The following is a 25,921-nucleotide window of genomic DNA, read 5'->3' on the forward strand; positions in this document are numbered from 1 at the left end:
AAAACAATGTTCAATAGCACAATAGATAAAATAGATAAATTGAATAATATATAATTATTTCAACTGTAATATGTTGTCTTTGTAAATTGTATACGCAAATTAATATATTTTTCTTTGTTTCTTTGTGCCCTTTACTATCGAAATAAAATCTTAATTTGATATCATGTGCAAGAATAAGAATATTATATATTACTTAAATTGAGTTTAAAGGTTACTGTTTTTACGAAGAAATATAATCAATTGGCTCGCAATTACAGTAGACTAAAAATAAAAAGAAAAGAATAAAAAACATCATTTAGAATTAATAATAATAATATCAAACCTAGAGAATACACACATACGTGTACGAAAAAGGAGATATTAAAATATTGTTTTAATAATATTAATTATAAGAATCAATACATATATATATATATACCTAAATATATGAATATATAATACTTAAATGGTACATAAATAAATTACAAGACATTTTATAAACAATAATAATAGCCCTAGATAATTCACACAACGTCATCTAGTCCCAAGCTAAGCAGAGCTTATATTATAGTGATTCAATGTTTATATATATATTTTCATATACATACATAATAAAAAAACACCCTGATCGAACTGAAGTAATGCGGTGTGTTAAATCACTATATCACCTAGCTAGGCCGTCCCGGTACTTTATAAGCCCCGATCGGTCATCTTATTGAGATATATGGTCCAGCATTTGGATATAATTGGATTATTTGGAGATTATTCGTATACTAACAATATGATGCAATTTCAAAGTAATACCGAAGTAATTAAGTTGAATTTGTTAAATTGTTAGAACTCACTCAACTAATTACTAATCTATAAGACCCATTTTGCAGATTCTCAGAAGAAGCTGTCAATTAATATTAATAAAAATCATCGTACTAAGATTAAAATGTGTCAATTTATATTTTTAGATGTCCGTTAATCTTTAATGTTTATTAGGTGCTTAAATTTATTCTTCTTTTGCCTGGCCTTAGTCCCTTTTGGGTCGGCCCGTCTGGTCAATCTTAGCCAGTACTGTCTATCCTGGGTAGTGTTAATTCGGCGTTCCTTCTGTCCCTATTAATAAAAGATAACCTTGTATCCATGAGAGGCTGGGTCTATCGCGTCTTCTGGGCTGGGTACATATATCAAGTACTGTTCTTGTCATATGGTCTGATGGTTGCCGTATGACGTAAGAGTACCATGTGAGTGAGTGAGGCGACTCTCCAAAATATTCTCCAGTATGGTGTTACATTAAAACTGCCTCGAATGTGAAAGTTTTAATTGTGGTCCAGCATTAAATGCCTCAATTTTTTTTTCGGACTACTCTAATGCTGGTGGCCGGTATTAGAGTAGTCCGAAGTGGTGAAGGTGAAGGAAGGTGGCCTTCATAGCTTTACTGGATGACAGTGCAGACAGGCGAGTGCAGATGGCACCCCAAACCCGCGGAAGAACTTATGGAGCGGCTGAAGGCCAACTCTCGCTTGACGGATACGACTTTAGTCTGAGGACATCGTTAGGCGTTCGAATCTCAGATCAGGCCGTCGTAATTTCAATCCCCGATTGGACTGGGGATCGATCGGTGGGGCTATTTATCTATGTATGATTTATTATTCTTAAAGAACTGACAACAATCTAGTGAAGATTATGAATAAGACTAACAAAAGTGAAACCAGTGTAAAATTAGCAAATGTTAATTGAATTGAGAACTCTTTATTTATAGAAGTCAGCTAGGTAAATACGGCGAAATACAAAAAAAAAACGAATTTCTGAGCTCGACTTTATTAAAGATAATAGAGAATCCTTTTCTGTTATTTACTTATTGCATTACATCTCTGATGTAATTACAAGAATGCTTCATGAGTAGATGTTTATGTATAGTTACCGGGCATCTAATGAACCGGATATAATTACATAAAGTACATAAATATACTTTCGTAATCTCACTGACGTCAGAACCCGGATTAACCGGTCAATGTAGTATTAACTGCTCTCTTAATACCATTAAAGGTTGCACGGATGTAAGATGGCTGGGAATTAAGCAATTTATTTCCTCATCTTTTGTTATGGCCGCGCGAATACATTAATTCAACAAGGGACTCTGTGCAAGGAATACGAAACTATTGAATACAAATGAAATAATTAAAAGTCCGTAATGGAATGTACAATTTAGGTTGTTATATATTAGTAGGGAGAAGAAATGTGATTTTTTTATGCCCTTGGAATATTTATATGATGCCGTTTCTAAGAACTAAGATATTATAATTGTTTTTTTTTCTACGTCCATTAAAGCTTTAAGTAAAGAAAATGTAGGTGGCGTACTATAGAAATAAAAATAGATCCTGAACTAATGCAAAACTCATACCCCTGTAAAAACTAAAGATAAACAAAATAAAATACACGTACACAAGTAAAATATACTAGCTGTACCCCCGTTTCGACCCGCATGATATTTATAGCCTATAAGTTATTCTGATGTATAAGGTCTATTACGGTAAAGATACATCAAAATTCGTTCAGTAGTTTTTACGTGAAGAGTAACAAACATCCATACTCACAAACTTTTGCATTTATAATATTAATAAGTTAATAAATAAGAATAAGATACTTCTTAATGGAATACAATTTATAAAGCAGGTAGATGTAAAAATGGTTAAGCCAGTACACACAATGTCTTCATTGTTATTTGAAAGAAACCTTTAGGACACAGTCTATCGGTTAAATTATTGAAAACCTAAGAACTTAGAATAAAGGACAACACAAAAGTATTGTGTAACAATTTATATTTTTTGTTATTGCATACACAAAATAAAATTGAATGGGTAACATCGAAAAAATAAATAGTAACATTCCAATATCCACGGTTATACCTTGGGGACAGTGTGTTGTGAAAAAATATTGCGTTGTGTGGCCATCGTATGAAATAAGGCATTCAAATTGAATCCAGATTCTCCAATCGAAATATCTAAGTGGGTAATTTATATTCAGACGAGAAGAATGTATATTCTCAAAGAATGCAGTATATGTCACGGACTATGTTGGATTTTAGTTTCTCTGGGGAATTAGCTGTTCAGTTGTTACTACTTACAGTTGCTACTACTAAAAAAATGTTTAATATATTGGATATGATTATCATGGTAGTGTAACGGTTTAGCATCGCTTTGCTTCCGATGGTAGCGGGTTCGATTCTTCGCATGTTGCAAACATTTGTATTCATGGGATTGTTTGTATCAGTCAGAATGTTTTCTATGTATATCTAAATATATATAAATCAAAGGTGACTGACATAGTGATCTATCAACGCACAGCCTAAACTACTGGACGGATCGGGCTGAAATTTGGCATACAGGTAGATGTTATGACGTAGGCATCCCATATGAAAGGATTTTGTTTAATTCTACCCCCAAGGCGATAAAATAGGAGGTGAAAATTTGTATGAAACTTTGTCAATTTTAAACCGATCGGGCTGAGACTTTTCATACATAAAGCTACTATGATATAGGCATCGCCAAGGAATGAGAATTTTGATAAATTCCACCCCTAAGGGGATAAATTAACGCGAGCGAAGCCGCGGGCAAAAGCTAGTTAGGTATATATTTACATAAAAACATTTTAAAGTATTTCTATGTTGTCTACTACCCTTAATATAAGCTGTGCTTGGAATTGGATAGCGCTGTATGAAGTGTGCAGGCTTAGTATTATACTATACGGTTATTATTGTTTTATTATTACAGATGTTCACACTACATTTTTAGACGATTGGTTTTGTGGTTTATCATCGTAAGATTTAAAACAGAAATTGCTATAAAACGTTTTAGGTAATTATCTACGTCAGTTATTTATTTTTATTTCAAGTATACTCGTCAGTTCAGTTGTCAGTTTCAATTTAGAACTGGTAAGAAACTCATGTCTATACTGTAATATGTTAAAATAATATATTTTATTAATATGGGTCTAATAATAAATTAGAAATATAATAAAATCTTTCTACATAAAGTTGGTACTTCAGTATCCATAACATTGAAATATTAATAGTAGATATACTCATATATAAATATTTTAAATTCTTAATTCAGATTTTCTGATAATTAGCGTTTCTAAGAGCTATTTCTATAAACTTTGTATCTAGTACACTTTCTAGTTAACAACTTAATGATGTTTTTCTAGGAGCTTCAATTTGCGAAGACCAGCTTATAGTAATGCCTTAGAACAAGTCTGTGAAGCTTTTGTGTAAAAGCTACGTTTGTGATACTCATTAGGCTTTTAGTCTACGAGCGCCCTTTTGTTTCAATTTCAATTTCATTTTATTATTTAATCTCTTTCAAGAGTATAATTATAAAGCTATCTCCGAGAAAAATAATGTACTAAAGAAGTAATTATAGTTAGATGAGGGTTAAAAGTAGACAAGAAGACGTTTTGTTACGATACAACAAAAAGTGACGATTAATTTTAACAATTTTTCTTATGATGTATTAAAACTAGAACCACTGTAGGGAATTTAGAAATTCTTTCACAGTTCAAAAGGTACATTATACCAGATTAAAGAGTCATTGGTTTGGATACTTCAGTCTCCCCTATTTCAGGCTCCAAGCAGCTAGATTCATGAGCTATGTTTCGGTTATAGAATGAGAAAAGATAGTGAAATTACATATAATAGGATGAGAAGCATAACATCTCAGTCATCCGGAATGACATCACAGTATAAAGTGATTTGCGTAGTTTTATCCATGTATGTATATATTTAATTTTATTTATTTATTTGACTCTGAAAACTTAATATAATAATAATACTAGCCAATGTTATATTTACCTTATGGACTAACATATATATAAAAAAAATATTGCCATTGTGGTTGCTAAACTTACTATGGCAAATTTACAATTAAATAAAAAATAAAGGCAATAGTTGCTGTATATATCAAATGATCGGTTAACTTGTTTGCTATTTAAACCATATAAAAAAACACAAAGTAAAAATCACTTGTAGTTAATGCAATTCTAAAGCCAGATATAAATTATTTATTTGGGTTCTTTATCTATATTTAAGTTAGTTTCGAATGAGAATCAAGGTTTTCGAATGAGAATACTCATTTTAAATGTTAAAATGTCCCACGTACGCTTTATGTGGGATAAATAATGGCTACCATTTAGATTGAGAAACAAAAGCGACCCCGTTTATAGGGTTCGTCAGCCATAAAATTATATACCAAAATCTACATCTTCAGAATATCTAAATGGATCCTCGGTCATTATAAGAGGGTCTGTAATAATAATTACTAGTGGTCGCCAGTGGTCGAAATTCGGCCATAATTAATTTAACTTCAAGTAAGGCTATTGACAATATTAATGAAATATATATTAGTTTGTACACATTTTGACCATAGACTTTAACAATAAAGAAAAGAGTATATATGTGTGTGTCAAATACATGTTAGTGTGTGTAATTTTTTTTTTATTCATGTATTTTTTTTATTTATATGCATAATTAAAAAAATATTAGTATTCCGTACTCCATGTCTATATAAAGTATGAGAGTCTAAAATTTCATACTCCTTTGTCCGTGCCATTTCGGAAAAAGTCTACAAAGATTAATACGTGAAGCACGTATTAATTTACAATTCTGGATAATTTACACAGCGCCAATTATTGCAAACTAAGTCAAGCTTGTGTCATAAGTAATATACAACTGATTTTAATACTTAAATATTTTGTTTATGAGTACGATTATTTGTAGAAGTCTAGGTATTTTTTATGTATATTATGTATGTGTTTACAAAAAAATGTATCTATGTATTTATATCAATTGCCTAATATCCATAACACAAGCTTCGATTAGCTCGACTGGATGACTTTGTGTGAATTATCCTGAGATATTATTATTATTATTATCAAGCATTTTTTTATTACATTATATAATAATTATCTTTTTGTCTGTGTGTTTGTTACAATTGAACGGATCTTAACAAAACATGACATATTACGAGGATAAATATAGGTTATGTACCGTACGCCCGGGTCACAAGTTCCGGGAACTGCTCGAAGTTTCCCTGTCTGCCACACGATGGACCCGGCTCATGGTGAATTCATGGAATGCTAAGAAGGTCGTCTCTTCCTATATCAAATAAAAGTTGACGAAGTCGCAGTTAATAGCTAGTTTATATTAATTATATATATTTTTGTATTTTCATTCATAATTTAAGAGCTGTGCTCTTGTCGGTGGAGCTCCCGCCATCTTCCACGATCTTCTATCAGTCCCTTTAGCTGTTGATACGACACGACTCCAACTTTTTCTTTAACTTGCTTGATATAGCTGTGTCTTTGTCTTCCCCTTCCTCTCTTTCCATCTATTTTTCCTTCTATAATGTTGTTAATTAGTTCGTCGTGTCGTATCAAGTGCCCCAACATTTTTCCCCGCCTATTCTCAATAATATCTATGATCTGTCTCTTTTCTTTAATCCTCTCAAGCACTTCTTCATTCCTTATTTTATCTTTCCAGCTAATTCTTTCCATTCTTCTCCAACACCACATTTCAAAGGCTTCCAGTTTGTCTCTTTCCTTTTATGTCAATGTCCACGTCTCACAGGCATACAAGGCTATACTCCAGATGTAGGTCTTGATAAGTTGTTTCCGAGAGGACTTTGATATATTAGCTCTCAAAAGATGTTTTTTATCATTAAATGCTCTTTTCGCTATAGCTATTCTGATATTAATGTCCTTAGTACATCTGGAGTCACTGGTAATCAAACTACCTAAATATTTAAATGTATCTACATTTTCAAATTCAAATTTAAATATTTTTTGTATGTCATTGTCAAATTTATCTTGGTCAGATATCGACAATTTTAATTTTTATCAAAATTTAGTAGCTTAAAACGTTACATTTATCAATTGTTCGGTCTTAGTTCAAAACATTGGCACCATTAAAATCTCCTTTTGCTATAAAGCTACATATAAACGTTTCCTAAATTCTCTTAGTGTTAAGTCACTCGTGCATACCTTCTTAGCAACTTTGTCATCCGTATTAATGAGATTAAAGCTTTAACTCAATGACTCTTTTCATAACAGCCATTCTGCGTGAAGAATCAATAAAATGAATTAATCTGACAATGCCTAATTTCGATCTGATAAAACGAAAAATAAAAAAATAACTTTCGGAATTTGGTTTCAAAATTAATAAGTTGGTAGTTAATAATAAACTCGTTTTAACAAAGCCACAATGCTACTTCTGCCATCGAAATTTTACTAATATTATAAACGCAAAAGTTTCTGAGTATGGATGGATGTTTGTTACTCTTTCACGCAAAAACTACTGAAAGGATTTTAATTAAACTTTACTGTAATATAGTGTAAGACATAGGCTATAATTTAAAAAGATGTTAGGCAAATTGGGTAAGTGTGATGCAGACAAAGATGCGCGGGTCAGTTAGTACATAATTATAACACGATTCACACAGCGCCATCTATTTTTAGCCTAAACAGGGCTTGTGTTATAGATACTTATATAAATATGTAGATAGATTTGTTTTTATAAATAGGTACATAATGTATATTGAATACGCCAAGCCCAATACAAACAAACATAACTCATGAATTTGACTGCCTCGGTGATCTAGCGGTTTAGCACACAGCCTTACTTCCGATGGTCGTGGGTTCGATTCCTAGCACGATACAAACATTTGTATTCATGAGTATGTTTGTTTGTATCGGTCAGGGTGTTTTCTATGTATAATATGTAGGTATGTACAAAAAAATATCTATATATTTGTATGTTATCTAGTACCCATAACACAAACTTTAGCTAGCGTAACTTGAGTCTAGATAGCGCTATGTGAATTGTCCTGAGATTATTATTATTGTTATGAATACAAATGTGCAAACATGTGAGGACTCGATTATTGGAAGTAAAGTACAGCCGCTCCATAAGTCCTTCCGCGGATTTGGAGTGCCATCTACACTCGCCCCCTATCGTTCGGTGAAGCTGTAAAGGCCAGCTGCGGCCAACAGCATTAGAGTAGTCCGAAAAAAAAGGACAACGAAATAAAAGACATTTGTTTCTTTCCAGGTGTTACCAGTCTTCGTGACGTAAGATTAGTGGTGCAGCCTACCACCGTGATCAGAGGCGGCACAGCTGCATTGATCTGCTACCGGGACATGCAAGGAGCACCATTGTATACCGTAAAGTGGTACAGAGGGAACCACGAGTTCTATAGGTTCACACCTTTGGAGGAACCAAACAATAGGGTATTTGGTTTGCCAGGCATTTACGTTGATGTAAGTATATTTCTATATATTTTTATTTTATAGTTTTATATATTAACGCGACCCAATGACGCATTTTATTGGGTAAAAACGTCATTTGCCTCACATCGTTTGTTTTGGAGAGTGGTACTATTTTGGAATATTTTTCTATATATTTCCATACTAGAATATCTAGAAATACGAGTCCAGAAACTCTGCTTTCGTCTTATATATTTATTGAATTGAATTGTTTATTTGAATACATATTATTTCTATTCCCAAGTTAGTCATTTATTTCGTAACTTAGTATGGTAATAACCATAAATTACTACTGCCAGTGAAAAATCACCCTTATTGTGTTTCTTAATGAATTTCCTCGTTTCTATCTAGTTCAGTATATTTATTTCTCGCCATTTAGAAATGAATTGAATAAAATGTACGTTTAAATGGTTGATAATGATTATATTTGAAAGCTATTGTTTAGATACAGTCTGTTGCTGCCTAGTTTAAAGTTTATCGATTGTAGAATGACTTATATATTTATATGGGTGATTCCGATTTGACAAATTAATGTAATAATAAATAATAATAATAACCCGGGACAATTCATACAACATCATCAAGTCTCACGGTAAGCAGAGCTTGTGTTGTGGGTAGTAGACAGCTGATATAAATACTCAGTTTATTTTTGTATATACATACATAATATACATAGAAAACACCCAGACTGACATAAACTATCGTAGTCGGGTGTACAAATTTTTCTAGGAATCAAACCGACGATTGTAAACCGAACCGTCGGTTTGATTCCTAGAAAAAATTGTACATCATATTCATGAATGCAAATGTTTGTCTTTGTTAGATATTGAACCCGCTACCATCGAAAGTGCAGCGGTGTGCAAAATATCTAGTCCACCGAGGCCGTCAAAAATTAAAAAAAAAGACAGGAGCGTATATCAGATAAGATGATGAGAGTAGACCTTTTGTAATTAGAAAATGGTCGCCATTTTAATGAGTTTACAATGAACGCGTTAATCATATCGCATATTATAAACAAAAAATACATTTTTAGAAAATTAAAAAGAACATACAAAAACCAATTTAAAAGGACAGCAATTATAGTCTAAATTCACTTCAAACATAAAATTTTAAATAAAATCATATTTTAAATTTACTGTTTTATTTAAACGGCCTTGGTGGTTTAGCGGTTTAGCACACCGCCTTACATCCGATGGTCGCGGGTTCGATTCGTCGCACGGCACAAACATTTATATTCATGAGTATGAATGTTTGTGTCGGTCTGGTTGTTTTCTATGTATATTATGTACATATGTAAGGTAGAGAAATTCCAGAACCTTATCTCAAGCACTTGCCAAGAAGGTGACTTTTACAAAGTGTGACTCGGTAAAATACAACATTAGGGAATACATTCTGTTATCAAATTTTCCTATTTGCATCGTCCAGAGATCCTATTTAGATATCATATTTTGTGTGAGATAGAAACGACTTTTTATTTATGCTCTACGAAAGAATTATTGCATTTTTTGTTAAGAACAAACTGAATAAATTTAATATCGTGTTTAGAAATGATTTTATTTTCGCATCTAGTGAACATTAGAAAAAAAAATCACTGTTATACCAGACGAGTAGTCAGAGGTATTGACGCAGTGATGAAATCATGGACGAGTACAACAAGTATAAAAAGTAACAAAAATCCATACTTACAAACTTTCGCGTTTATAATATAAGATATTATTAAGAATAATTTTTATTTTTTGTTGTCGGCCGCAATGGTACTTACTACCTCTGGTGCGTAATTCAGTGTCATTCACATCTAAGGCCGGACGCTCTAATTTTTAAAATAACACAAATATAAAGGCATAATGTATAAAAGTTAAAATGGATTCACCTCTGAGATTATGTTGTACATATATGCAGCCTCAAATATATAACAACTTAGGTCGCTACAGGTAATTCCCTGATGAGTTGAACTCAAATAAACTTGACCACGTGAACAAGTCGTGTGTTATTTCCCACAGTAACAAAAGTTGCAAAACAATTCTTTGATTTAAATAAACATTTTGGTAGAACTTTGAAGCAAAACTGGTAGCCTATACAAACATACTTTTATATATCGCACACCTATTACGCCCCCTACGACCGATCCCCCGACCAATAGAAATAGAAATAATCTTTATTCAAATAAACTCATTACAAGCACTTTTGAATAGTCATATTTTGATTCTACCACTCATTCGGAATGCAGATTCATCACAAGAAGAAGAGCAAGAAACTTGTGTGTTGCTCTTTTTAATAGATGTTTTTTTTTTATATAAATAATTACAGTATAACAAGTAAGAGGCATGCGATAATCAACTTAGAATGTCGCTACGCATTCATATTTAATGTAATCAGATAATATTGTCAGTGCTATAGATTTAAAGTTTTTCTATAAAAACATTATTATCGTTAACGAACTCTTCAATTTTATAGTAAGCTTTTTTGCAAAGGAACTGTTTTATTTGACATTTAACTCTGGTATTTTATTGTAAAACCTTACGCAATTGCCATAAAACGAATTACTAACTTTAGCCAAACGACATTTAGGTAAAATCAGTTTGTTATTGTTACCTAAGCTTTTATTAGTGCAATCACTAACTCTTTTGAAACTGTCTATATTCCTTCTGGCATAGATGATATTCAATCAAAATATTCAATCAACAATCCAAACGGGTATCGAAATTACGAAGGCCTGAACCAATTTTCGAACCTCTAACGATACCTTAAGACTAAAGTCGTATCAGGCAGGAGTTGGCCTACAGCCGCTCCATAAGACCTTCCGCGACTTTGGTGTGCCATCTGCCCTCTCCCCTATCGTTTGGTGAAGCTGTGAAGGCTAGCTACAGTAAACGGCATTAGAATAGTTCGATAAGTATAAAAAGTACAATAGTTTCTTTATTTTTTTATAATACTGGAATAACGAAAAAATATAATCTTTGGAAAATTTGCTCTAAGGTTTTAATATTGATATCTGATTTTTTTACTTAATCCAGTAAACTAGCTGTGCTGCCTAATATGTATCGTCTTGGTTTTTGTTTCTTTTCAAGTATGTAACTGGAAAAGCTGAGGGCTCTCTTGATAAGAACTCACGTTACTCATTTTCTTTAAAGTTTTTTTAATATATAATATCTCTATGTTCATAATAATATTATAAATACGACAGTGTGTTTCTATCTGTCTGTTTGTAGATTTTTCACGACTAAACTGCTAAACGGATTGGATTATATGAAATTTGGTATGTAACTGATGGTAGATAGTATTACGAGGGCAGACGTAGGCTATATTATATACCTTTATGTCAAAATATAATGTGGAAATGATGAGATAGGGGTTGAAGTTTATTATTAGATTTATAATTCACGTGGAAAATATTCATATTGTATCATGTTTTGTCTTCTTGACGAAGATACAGGGAAAATGTTATTGTAAAATTCAATGTAAAATATATAATAACCGACATAAATAATGGAAAGTAACTTACAAGTATATATTTAAATACGATCTAAAAAGCTATAATGTCTTCCGGGAGGCTACTTCGGCGCAGTGTGGTCCTTTCAAATTGCCTTTTATATAGCCTTTTTAAATTTTACTACTGTAATTAAGATTTTATATTGCTGTAAAAACAATGATATTAAATTACAATGTCCCTCAATTTAATGTATATAAATACTATAGATCCCACCCGGCTTTGCACGGTTGTACCTACGGTGTATTTTTTCGTACTCTTCTAATGCTGTCTGTAAAAACACGGTTTTACAGTTCACATGACTAAAATCGGAGCGAGTGTAAAGGTCACTCCAAACCTGTGGAAGAACTTATGTATCGGCTTATGGCATTGTCACATATGTTTTGTAAATACATACAAAATACCTATTCATAGCAAACAGTTGCCAGATATGGTTTGTAAAAAATCATCTACGTGAATACTTCAGTCTCCCCTATTTTAGTCGCGAAGCAGCTTGTTTTGTAAGCTGTTTGGTGACTAAACTTATTTTTAGATAGATAAAAATTTTATATACATTAAAGGCATACACAAGGCACAGTAATATTAACAACAAGAATAAAAAATTAGATACCCAATTACATTGGTCAGTCAACAAAATACAATACCATACAGATAAAATACAATATAGGTACAAAAATACTGTGTGAGTAACGTAGTGAGTGTGCATAGCCCATACGCAAAAAAGCGATACCTCTTTTTTCAGTTCATTCATTCATTCATAATTTAAGAGCTACGCTCTTGTCGGTGGAGCTCTTGCCGTTATAGGGTGAAAATTAGGTAGCAAAATTACAGGATGTAAGACATGTTACTTGGTCCTCTGGAATGACAAAATTCTTTATTCAAATAAATTTAGATTTAGGTTCTTTTGAATAGTCTAAATATTTTTTTAAACTGCCACTTAGTCGGAGAGCTATCTCATCACAAGAAGAATGAGCAAGAAACTTGCGTGTTGCTCTTCTAAATTGTTGTAACTTTACATTTTTAATTTAAAACATGTGAATACTAATTATCAAATAGCACTAATTCATTAGAGTCACAATGTTATCTATATAATCGACTGGTTACTCAAGTAACTAAATAAGAGTAAATTAGAGTATTAGAAGTAGACCACTCAGACATTAGAAGAATTCACTGCTCCTGAATAACGTTAAGATTAATTAAGTGGTGATAACATTCCTCCTACATGTACTTGTATATAAATAGATAAGAGACCACTAAATAGATAATATATATAGGTATAGCAAGCTCAGTTTCAATCCCTAAGTGTTATCTAAGATTACTTAAGAGATTAGATCCAACTTAGACAATATACACGAAACACTAATATTGTAATAGGTCAGACAAGACGATTAAATTAATTCTCTAACACGGTGTAGGTTGTTTAGGAATGTTCTCATCCAAAATAATTCAAAGTTATGAGAAACTATTTTTGCTATAAGTTTTGAAAAATATTTTAGTAACAATATATAGTTTCAATAAGATGGTATTGGTGGTCTAGCGGTTTAGCTCGCTGCTTTATTGTTGGTCGCAAGTTCGATTCCTCACATGGTGCAAACATTACATTTGTGGACAACCGTAACAAAGTTTAGAACAATATTGGATTTTCTAAAATATGCTTAAGTGCAGCTGGCTTACCTGTTATACTTATTAACGGGTGCTGTTTTTAGGGACTGCTCTGCTCTGATAACTATGCAGTCATAGTTATCAGAGCAGACCAGTCCCTACTATTGAGAGCTAATATATTTATTTACTTTTTCATGCTTGCTATACAGTAATTGCTTTTAAAATTGAGTATATATTTTTAATATAGATATACGAACAATTTTATAGTTAGCTCGTGACCAAGACTAGTGCAACTTAGTCGAAACGTCTAGAGAGGTAAATATTTTTATTTACTATTTGGTAGTTTGTATCCAAACAAAAACCCAAATATGTAATGCTGAACAACATTTATTTAAAACACACACACATTTCTTGCTCGTTATACTTGTAATGAGACTCCGAATGAGTGGTAGAATAAAAAAAAGCTATGTGACTATTCAAAAATGCTTATATAAAGTTTACTTAAATAAAAATTATTTCTATAAATATATGAATATGTATACAGATCTCATCGATAAGTTGAAAACGATGTTAACAATATTTTATTAACTGTCTTATATAGAAGAGTGAATAAAAAAGTAGGACCCTTTTCCAAGTCCGGATGCGTATCAAGTTGTGATATTGCAAGAGTCTGTCCTGTCGTATTTATTGATGTAATAAATAGAAAAGGGTCCTGAATAAAATAACAGCCGACCGTGATAATACTGAAAACTTTTATTTAGATATCAAGCATTTCTTATGGGCGTAATTAAATTAACACAGCATTTATTCACACCTATTTGAAACATTCATAATTTTTTTTTTTTACTACCATTGTTCTATTTATTTCTTTGTACAAACATTTGTATTCATGAGCTTGATTGTTTGTATCGGTGGGTATTTTCTATGTATGTTATATATGTATTTGGATAGATTTATATTGGATCTATATACCGAACTGGACGGTAGGGAAAAAAATTCTAATGTAAAAACTTGACGTTCATAAGCGGCTAAAATGTCCTACATGAATAAATGATTTTTGAATTTGAATTTGAATTGAATTTATAAAATAGTCAGTTGTCTAGTACCCAAAAATAGTCTCTGCTTAGCTTGGGACTAGATGGCTCTGAATATTCCAGGGATATTATTATTTAGGTAATAATACTCATACCTTAAACGACCAAGAACTGGCATCTAATATAGAGGCACGGTCTAGCTCAGATGCTACTTGCACTAATATTGTTAAATTAATTCTTAAAAATAATAATTTATCTAACATCAAACCTACGCTATAGTTTTGTGAACATAATATGCTATCTTGTTTCTTCGCTTTATATACGATTACTAGCTACTCGCCCCGTCTTCGCACGTTTGTACATGTATTATTGTTAGGGAAACTAATCTGCTACCAAAATGTTAGGGAATTTACTCTCTGTATATATATAGTGAAAAATGAGTGGAAGCGTCAGTCACGTACCTGTATGGTTCTGCGGATTTCTTGGGCTTCAGGGTCTCGAAGATATCTTCGCTAGCTTTCCAGTTTCACAGTAGGTTTCACAGTTCTAATTTATTTTAATTCACAACACAATGCGCGCGCGTCATGGCCGCCGTACAGTCGGTTCAGTACTGGGTAAGGGAGGGGAGGCAAAGGCGCGGGAACAGAAAACTAACGGACTCTAATATAATAATCTGTGCTTACGATGTTACAGGGTAGATTTTGAACAATTATATATAAAAGCCTTCCTTTTGAATCACTCTATCTATTATAAAAAAGGCTTCAAAATCCGTTGCGTAGTTTTAAAGGTTTAAGCATACATAGGGACGGACAGACAGAGCCAGCGACTTTGTTTTATACTATGTAATAATGGTTAATATACTTATCCCCTATAAAACGAATTTAGAGCTTCGAGCAATTCCCGGGACTTAAGATTCCGTCAACACCATTTCACCGCTTGTATTTCTCACACTGTCCAGCAAAATCGACTAGGACCTCTCTAGTGTAGCTTTAGATACGCTTTCTAGTATAGAACTTACAACATTAGTAAAAGTCACGGTATCTTACCACGTTTTATATTTATTTGCTGAGTTCCCGATATTTCGGTAGTGTTTCAATGGTTATGGTGGTTGAAACACTACCGAAATATCGTGAACTCAGCAAATAAATATAAAACGTGGTAAGATCCCGTAATTTTTACTAATAATACGTATAAATAATGACCGCGTCAAGTTTAAAACAGTAAAGAACTTACAACAGTTCTAGATAAGCCAAGATCTTGTGCCTACACTTGTAATATATCTGTCCACACTCGACACCCTAATAGGTCAGTCCACGTCTCGACTTTGTGCCGAATGTACGCGTTACTAATAAGCCATGTAGCATATTTTCAAATAGACTTACTCATCATCATCATCTGCTTCATCCTTATCCCATTTATTTGGGGTCGGCGTAATATGTTTTTCGTTTCCATTCATCCCTGTTCGCAGTAATCGCGTTATTTACTTCCTTTCTTACCATATCATCTTTCACACAGTCCATCCATCTCTTTTTTGGCCTTCCTCTGCCCTTATAACCATCCACATTCATATGTAACATCTTATCAAATAGACTTACTAATGTACAATAAATACACTAAATACAATAAATACAACATACTTGCAATTCCCCTGGTGTTGCGGGTGCTCATGGGCGGCGGTAATCACTTACCATCAGGTGAGCCGCAAGCTCGTTTTTCCCCTGTGTTATAAAAAAAAAAGTACAATTATTACACCTGTATACTCACTACGTAGGTAATATAAACAATATATTATGTAGCGACACCTCATCACATCATATATAACGTACAGTATACAGTGGTGAGGTGATAGAACCGCGCTACAATGTATTAGAACTGAGAGAATTCGTTAGTATTATTATGCCTCTAATTCCCACTTCGACCGTATATAAATTAACCACATATTTACTTTTCGTTAATTCGTTTCTTTACATAGTATAAAACAAAGGCGCTGCCGCTGTCTGTACGCTTATATCTTTTAAATTACGCAACAGATTTTAATGCAGTTTTCAGCAATAGATAGAGTGATTCAAGCGGAAGGTATATATGTATAATACATGCGGGTTATAGTATAGAATAAGCTGAGGATTTTAAAGATTTGTAATAAAGCCGGAACGGTCGGTATAATCAATCCGCAAGAGTGCTACTTGTAGAAATATATATGTACTATACCGTGTTAATATATCTAGTGCTTTTATTATGTTTCCAGATGAACAAATCCAATGGAACTCAGGTATACCTCCGGCGTCTGGACCTCAGCCTGGCCGGGAATTTCAGCTGTGAGGTGACTGCCGACTCTTCATTTGCCACTCAGATAGCTACCAAGTTCGTTGATATCATAGGTAAATCTATATTAATATATAAACATAATTCATATATTAACTACCCAGTGGTATAGCGGTTTAGCACACTGATTTACTTCTGGTGATCGCGGGTTCGATTTCTCGCACGGTTCAAACATTTGTAATAATGATTATGATTGCCTGTATCGGTCTGGGTGTATTTACAAAAAAAATGTATCTACATATCTATATCAATTGTATAGTACGTATAACATAAACTCTGCTTAGGTTGGGACTAGATGACGCCGTGTGAGTAATATAACTCACACGGCGAGAGAATTTATTAAAAAACATAATATCTTGTATTGATTCTGAAATACTCTTCATTCTGTAAATAAACAAACCGAACCGAGGTGGACCGACGATCTGGTCAAGATCGTTGGAAGGTCAGCGCAGGACCGAACGTTGTGGAGATCTTTAGGGAAACCTTTGTTCAGGAGTAGAAGTCTTCCTAACTGAAATGATGATGATGAATATTGAAATAAACAAAGGAGTGCTTATACTAACGAGCTTGAAAAATAGTGAACACAAAATTAAAAAAAGCTCTTTTCACATTTTTCAAATTCCATGCGGTCGAACTTGAGGGCAACAGCTGTCAGTGAAAAAATGTGTTTAAGAGCCTCTCGAACATTTATTAATAGGGCAAGGTTATTTTAAGGTTGTTAAGATATCTTTATACCTAAACTGTGTTTATTGCGTTAGAATTTAACAATGAAGACTAATAACTGAATCGAATATTACTTGTCTCAAGTATAAATACTTAGAAATACTACTTAAAGATTTAGTAAATAAGTAAAGAATTTTTCAATCATATTAAGAATTTTAAATTATATCTGCTAATTAATCCGTTGCCAAGAGTATTTTTGGAAAACATTCCCTTTTTTTTTCCACCAAGACCGTCATATTGTAGACTTAAAGATAATCATTTGCTGTACCAACAGTACTGATAAAGACTGGAATTGCGAGTATATTTCTAAACACAGTGAACATTGAATCGAATATTACTTATTTCAAGTATAAATACTTAGAAATACTACTTAAATATTTAGAATCTAAGTAATACATTTTTCGTTCAAGTAAGTGGAAATTATTTTAAGAATTTTAAATTATATCTGCTAATTAATCTGTTGCTAAGAGTTTTTTTTTAGAAAACTTTCCCTCTTTTTCCACCAGGACCGTTGTTGCTGGCAGCTTGTCTGCCATTCTTTTTATAAACTTTGTATTTTTGATAGCTGTTTTTTATATGTCACTTTTAACTAGTTGTTACTTCTTTCGCTGTGAGCCCTTTTAAGGAAATATAAAATTATTAATGATTATTAATAAAAGAGTAGTTGTTTCCTGTTGTGCTCCAGTCACTGCTGTCGTATATTGTTGACTGAAAGAGAATCATTAGCTATACCAATAATATTGATAAAAACTCTGGAAAAGCAAGTATATTTCGAAACACAGTCTTGTTGTCAACAAATAGAGTCGTGCGTTTGTAGGAATATTCGTTTATGGTTGTTTGCTCTTAAAATTATAGATTTTTATTCCACTTCGTTGGTTGTTTTTATTTGATATGAAAGAATTTTTCTTTTACATTTCATGAGAGATTTTTGCTATTTTAAGAAATGTTGTTTGTTTGTTTGAAAAGCGTATTTAGTAAGCGTTATTGTATAGCAAAGAAACAAATGTAAATACAATACACAAAGATATTGAACAGTGTTTATTCATAGCAGTAATTTGTTCCAAAGGATCGAATAAATTGTTGCCTAAATATAATATTAGGTTTAATATTTTAAATAAAACAACTCCGCTTTTGTATCGAGAGGTGGTAGTTACAGTTTTTTGTGTAATTGTTATAAAAACAACATGACGGCTTGACAAATAAACGGTATACGCTGACGGGGTACCAGTGGAGGATGATAACATGAGCATGTGGTCAAGTCAGTTAGCCCATCGTGACAAATTCACCAAGACTTATGATTTTAATAATTTATCACGATAGTTTCCAGTGGGAACTGCGTGGAGGTCAACCTGACATGGTCATTGCTAGCAATAAGATCATCAATTCACATTACCAACAATCCCCTTTGCCTCCAATTTATGTCAGTTGTCTAGTACTCATAATACAAGCTCTGCTTACGATGGGACTAGATGACGTATGAATTGTTAAAAAAAAGTCTAGTATAAGACTGAATTTATGATTCAACTTCAACAACTTATTCTGTAAAAATGTCATCATAATTCCTCTAGCAGATTTTACGTCCTTTGTGTATCACAAACACAAAGGGACAAAGAAAGGCGAAAACTATAAATTAGTCAATAGATAGATTACGTTTCGTCATGATTTTATTATATGTAAATATATGTATATGTTTATGTTTAATATATTATTCGGGGAGGTTAGCGTTTTCATATAAACAAATACTTTAGTTTTATATGTGTCCTATAATATCGTTTCCTGCTAATCCATTAAATTTTTCCATCTGTGTCTAACTAAACGAAATAATTGGTCTTGTTTTGGGCGACCCAATGTTTGAAGAGGGTTGATTTATGGAACAAAATGAGGGCGTAAGTGTTCCTTTTTCAAATTCTGTTACAGAATCCAGTTGTATCCAGTTATTCATTCATCCTAGAGTGTACTGTTGATGGAAGTTTTAATTAACTGAGCTTGCTTAGTGGCTCTCGTGTGGGGCTGAATTTGTAGTTTATATACATTATCAGGTTAACTAGCTCTGTTCAACCTGTTTTAGTTTCTTCATATTTTCATTTTTAAATCCATAGTTATATAATAAATTGGAAAGTGAGTTCGTTTTTCTGTCTGTCTATAAGCTTTCTTGCTGAATGAATCTTAATGAAGTTTCATATGAATTTTGATTGCATCTCGAAGATATAATCTGTGGTTTTATAATAAAATCGAGGCTAGTTAATTTTTAGTATTAGTTGACTATATGTTAGTTTTATTAGGTTTTAAATATTGATACTCGTTAAGAATTATAAATAATTCACTTAACATGTAAAACAGAAATATTAACTAATTAAACATTAGTGAAAACATAACGTATGTGATACAGACGGCGAAGTAGGAAGCTATGTACTTAAAATAACATAAATAAAAAAGGACATTTTTTTTCATTCGTCTTTTTAGTTAGTTTTATAGGATTGGTGATTCGGGAGCTGAAAGGGTACAAAAATCAAAATATTGTAGGGTTTTAAAGATAACAGAATGAAATTTCAATTAATTAATTAATTATAATGATAGAATTAAAGCATTAATTAATTTCATCAACTTTTTATGTTTATATAAAAATTTTGGATATTTCAACACTAATGTTATCCACTCACTACTAGCTGTGCCATGCTGATAGGTTGATTGGTAGAGATCTCTTTTAGAGATAAGTCTATATTTGCTCACATTGTATATAAATAAGAATAATAATGAATGAAAGTAAGAGAGATGTTTGTAAAGTCGTTTATTGTAGCAGAGCGCAGTGATAGAAGTGTATAAAACCAAATGTATATCAAGAACATCATATTTTGAATATGGATAAAAGAAAATACAAAAACTGCCAGTGATTCTTTGTAGGTCTAACAATAAGTTTACTACTGTATTAAACATGCTTGCCAACAAACTGTACTGCAGTTTGGCGAGTCATTATATAAAAATAAATGTATCTATCTTTATTAAAGAAATATAAAAAAGTGCAATAAAGAATATATTAAACCGAAGATCAATTTGTTTACTTGAAAATTGCGGTAATATGGTGAATGAACTAATGAACTAAACGATTTCCCTGTGACCTGAAACCCACTACACTAAATTGAAGGACAACCAAACGTGACGTTGTTTTGCGAAATCTCTCGATTTGTATTCAGCGTCGTGCTTCCAACATTGAAATCAATTCGGGTTCCATACAAACATGCTATTTTCGAGTGGCAGCGTTAATCTCATTAGCGCCAGCTATTGTAACTATGAGATTGCTGAATTGTAACAGCTAAAACGTTTGATGCGAATAAATTTATGGAGTTACAACACTCTTATTGGATTTATGTAACAGACGCGAACGTTGTATCTTAGTTATTATTTTAACTCCACTGGTTTATGTTCCATCAATTGGAATCGGTAGGGAAAAAAAAATAAAATTAGAATGTAAAAATTTGACGTTCATAACTAAAAAATATAAAAGTTTTGAATTTGAATTTGAATCTGTATGAAACAAAAAATATAAAAAATTTTGACAGACTTTCCAGAAACGCTTAAAATATAGGCGTTTCACTGAAGTCAGAAATCAGATCAGAAATGTATATAATCAGTCAAAATATATAGATTCTTATGATATGACAACTATACTGTCAGTTCAGATTTCGAGCTGAAAAGAGCTGTCAAGAAACTCACCTCATATTCTTTTCAAATTGAGTGTTCATTAGAACATGCTATTGTAATTTTCTCGAAAAGAAATAGTCTAATCAGTGTCCGTAACCCGAACAGTCCTGTTCACGAGTATGACGGATAATCTTATAAGGTTGTTAGAGAATTCATAATAAAAATTCAATTAATTGACCCAATGATCAATTGTTTTTACAACACTCTTTTTGGATTTATGTAACAGACGCGAACGTCGTATCTATTATTTTAGGACCTCTGTGGTATAGCGATTTAGCACACTGCTTTTCTTCCGATGGTCGCGGGTTCAATTCCTCGCACGGAAACATTTGAATTAATAACATACCTAAACAATATTATGAATTCAAATGTTCTGGATGAATTCACCCTGAAAACATCCTGATATTATCAATATTCGATAACATCTGGGTGTTTTCTGTGCATGATATGTATTATTTACAAAAATAAACTAAAGATTTATATCAGTGGTCTAGTACCATAACTCTTCTTAGTCTAGATGGCTTTCTGTGACTTGTTTAGGGATATTATTAGACGCCTTTTTAAATAGATTCAAGATTTTTTCCATTTGAATGATTCGGGGATTGGCGAGTATAGGAGAGATGTTAAGATACATCAGCTACTTTCATCATGTACTCGCCACCACAAATAAATCATCCATCACAATCATGTGAATGAACATTTATTTCCAATAGATTGAATTTCTAATCAGATTATTGCAAGGAACGTTTTTAAAATGGCGGAAAGCTTATCGCTGAAATCTTCTAAATACGAATGGCTAAAGTTAAGAATGAAAGGCTTAACAGAGTCCAATTCTCCGAAAGGTATTAGATTGGCCTGACTTCATTACGACACAATAAGATAAGATAACGGCCAATGATTATTGAAGCGATAGAAGTAATAAACAGACATTATAATGGATAGAACACAATTGAAATTTACATTTTTATCTATTCTTTATTGCATTTTCAAATACATAATCTGAAGATGTTAATTAGATACAATATTAACAAAGTTATTTTTCTAATAGCAAAATTTTGCTACTTTGTTGTGTAATGTAACAAAATTTCATTTCTATTATAAAAACATTGTTACTTTAATGTGCAATATTATCTTTTTTTAATTAATATAATTAAAGTAGAGTTTTTTTCGAACTATTTTAAGGCTCTTAACGATAGTTGGCCTTTACAGTTTCATCAAACGCGAGTACGTTTGCACTCAAAAACCGAGGAAGAACTTATGCGCTTGAAGGCCAACTCCCGCCTGACGGATACGACTTTAGTTTGAGGGCTAAGGGTTCGATCCCCATTTAAATTAGACGGGGCATGGATCAGAGGGGCAAATGAAAGTATTGTGGCTTAGTGGTTTAGCACGATTTATAGAAAGATCCTGAGATCGAATATGGACGCTACCAAAAATTTTTATGTCCAATAAACTCACTGCTTATGGAAAACTAAATTAATCCAGAATGCTGTGGACTTGCTCCTAGCCATGTTTTTTTAATATTTAGTGTCAAAAGATGGATGGGTGGTATAAATAGTTATCACATATAGTTTAATTATTCTCAGGAATAACGATGCTCAAAGATTACATTCCTGAGAACAATGATTTGAATAATAATATGATGACAATTTTTGAGCCCCGACTCGGAACTCCGTGGGGGTCACAAATTAATTTTATAATAAATTTGTGATATTAATAGTCAGTCTATTTTGTAACTTTTTGCAGAATAAATAATAACTTATTTGGCAAAAAAGTTACAAAATAGACTTACTTAAGTTTTTAAAGTATTCTTGGTGCTGTTCTTCTCTATAGGCGACAGTTTTCAGATTGTATCAGGTAGTCAGTCAGGTTTTATGCCACTCCAATAACATACACTTCGTTGGCAATTGACTCTAAATATCCCACTTGCGATTATAAGCGTGGTATGTTGTAATTAAATTGTAAACAAAAAAATTCCAGCTCCACCAACATTGGGTCCAGTTTTAAAAGCTGATAAGGATCGTTACCAGCCAGGAGAGGTCCTGAGAGCCAACTGCACGTCATCTCCGGGAAAACCAGCTACAAATCTTACCATTTACATTAATGAAGAACCTGTGAGTATTTAATGATTTAACTAGATAATATATATATATATATATTGACGGCCTCGGTAGTCTACTGGTTTAGCACACCGATTTACTTCAAATGTATATGTATTCATAAGTATGACTGTTTATATCAGGATCTGGGTATTTTCTACATATATTATGTATGTATTTACAATAAATATATATGTATGTATTTATATTACTTGTCTATATACCCATAACTCAAGCTCTGCTTAGCTTAGGGCTAGATGTGTGAATTATTATTATTATTACTTGAACTTTAAGTATAATTGTTTGTATTAGCCTACAAGGTTTTATGTATATATGGTATATAAGTAATGTTCTTAAATATTCTAATAGTTAATTACCCTATTAATCTATAGTTACATAAAAAACCCGTAGATGAAACTCTGCTTAGTTTGAGAAAATTGTCTCGGGTTATTAATATCATGTGGGAAAATATAATAATAATAAGAGTTATAATCATAATATATTACGGTTAAACATGCAATTATGTGAACATTTCAGCTCCGTTCGTCAGAGACTAGTCTGCATCCAACTGAGAGTGGGTTAGTGTGGACAAGCGTCCAAGTCAACCTGAAGGTGACTCCAGAACTGTTCCACGCGGGAAGACTAAGGGTCGGCTGTGTTGCCACCGTCTACGATGTATATAAGAAGTCAGCAAACTTAGACTTCTTCACGCCTGAGACTGATCCTGTACCTGAAAGAAGTGAGATAATTTTTATATCAATAACTATTATTACTAGTGGTCACGTAGTGGTCACAATTAGATTGTAATTAATTTAAATTATAAGTTTTAAGATTATTAAGGTTTTATTGCAAAGAATTGCTTCATGTAGACGTTTACTTTGATGTAAAGAAACAAATCTCGATTCGCTGATTTGACACCCATTCGCCGATCGACCCCCATTTTAGACCCCCGTTTCAAATTCAAACGAAGATCAAAATTAAGACAGCCTGAGCCGAGGTTCGAACCTCTAGTGGTGGCCTTAGACTAAAGTCGTATCCGTCAGGCGGGTGCTGGCTCTCAGCCGCTCCATAAGTCCTTCCGCGGGTTTGGAGTGCCATCTGCACTCGCCTCCTATCAACCGGTGAAGCAGTAAAGGGCAGTTGCAATGCGATAAAAAAAAATCTTTCAACATATATTATTATAGTTCCTGTTTAGAGTTATTCATCATATAAATAGTATATGTATATGTAGCTCTCAGATAAGCATAATCTTCAGAATTTGGAAACTACAGTGAATTCAGTTTAGCTAAAACATACGTACAAATTTTTTGTTATATTACGATGGTAGCAAACAAACTTACGGCCCATCTGATGGTTACCGTAGCCTATAGGTGCCTGACACACCAGGGGTGTCACGTGCGCATTGCCGACCCTTAAGGTACCTTAATATATCCTTCATGAAAAACCCCATGTTGTAGTCTCTCGAGAAAACCTCTGCGGGTAGTTGATTCCACAGTTTAAGTGTACGTGGGAGCTCCTCTGAAACCGCACTTTTCTCAAATCAAAGGTACCTAAAAAAACAAAGGCTTTACTCATTTAATTAGCGAGCGAATATATCAATGTGTGTTAGAAAAAACCGAAATGTTACGAGACTATAATTAGGGGCATGTTTCATTATGTTTTTCCTCTATCTAACATTTTTCTAATTAGTAGGTAGCTACTAATAGTAATAGATGACTATTCACGAGTGAATTAGATCATGGATCTTATTACAAGTCTTGAATGTGTCAAAGAAATATAATGAAACTAATATAGATTAGATATATATTATACTAGCTCTACCCGCAGGTTCGTCTGCGTGTTATACCTTGACCAAATATAGAGAAAATATTCAATAATCTAATACAGAAAATCCCTTAAAAATTTTACTTTTGTAACTTGTATGTGTATTGCTCTTTATCAATCACAAATATTATACATATATATAGGCTTAAATTGATTTCCCAAATTTTATTTTACAGTCACTCTCAACGGCAGCCCATCAAGTAGCAGAACTTTCAACAGCTGGATATTCATATTTCTCTTATTCTTCTTGCCCACGCTAATCTCCGGGCAAGTTTACGAAACCTTCGACAATATGCTCGGAGATTATTATGAATATGACGAAAGACGTGAGAATATCGCCTTGTCACTGGTTGGAGGCTGAAGACCTTACTCTTAGTTTATGATATCAGATACGAATTTAGTGATTTCAATGTTTCGAATGCAACTTTTATAAATCATCTGCACATTGATTTGTTATTAAAATATAAATAAAGTCGATTGTACACTTGGTTCAATTTAAATTTGACTTACGATAAATTTGTATGTAAAAAAGACGATAAACTTAAAAATTTTGTAAATTTATCGTAAATTACAATTAAGTATCTAATGTAACTTACCTACACTTACGTTTACAATAAATATTTATGTATAAAATATGATAACTTAGTTAATTGCAATGTTTGTATTTGTAAAGGAAGTCAGTTTGAAATTACAGAATCTGATATAAATTATACTTACGCTTACGATAAATTTGTATATAAATTATATATGTTAATACTATAACTTAATCATAAGTTAGTTGAATATTTATATATTTGTAAATTTATCGTAAGTTGAGTAAGATGTATTAGTTTAATGGCGGCATTATT

At 32.5% G+C, this 25,921-nt stretch overlaps 1 protein-coding gene across 1 annotated transcript in view; it reads left to right on the top strand.

The window, feature by feature from the left end:
* Window positions 1-25,539, top strand: part of LOC131852036 (uncharacterized) — a 93,553-nt gene extending 68,014 nt beyond the window's left edge. The window contains exons 2-6 of the mRNA XM_059202615.1: window positions 8,069-8,277; window positions 16,652-16,784; window positions 23,131-23,264; window positions 23,787-23,988; window positions 25,250-25,539. Coding sequence (XP_059058598.1) covers window positions 8,069-8,277; window positions 16,652-16,784; window positions 23,131-23,264; window positions 23,787-23,988; window positions 25,250-25,434 — 863 coding nt within the window. The 3' untranslated portion in view covers window positions 25,435-25,539. The remainder of the gene's footprint in view (window positions 1-8,068; window positions 8,278-16,651; window positions 16,785-23,130; window positions 23,265-23,786; window positions 23,989-25,249) is intronic.
* The last annotated feature ends 382 nt before the right edge of the window (window positions 25,540-25,921 follow it).

Source organism: Achroia grisella, unplaced genomic scaffold (genome assembly GCF_030625045.1).
Source record: "Achroia grisella isolate CSIRO2021 unplaced genomic scaffold, CSIRO_AGI_Agris_v1 utg821, whole genome shotgun sequence".
Lineage (NCBI taxonomy): Eukaryota > Metazoa > Arthropoda > Insecta > Lepidoptera > Pyralidae > Achroia > Achroia grisella.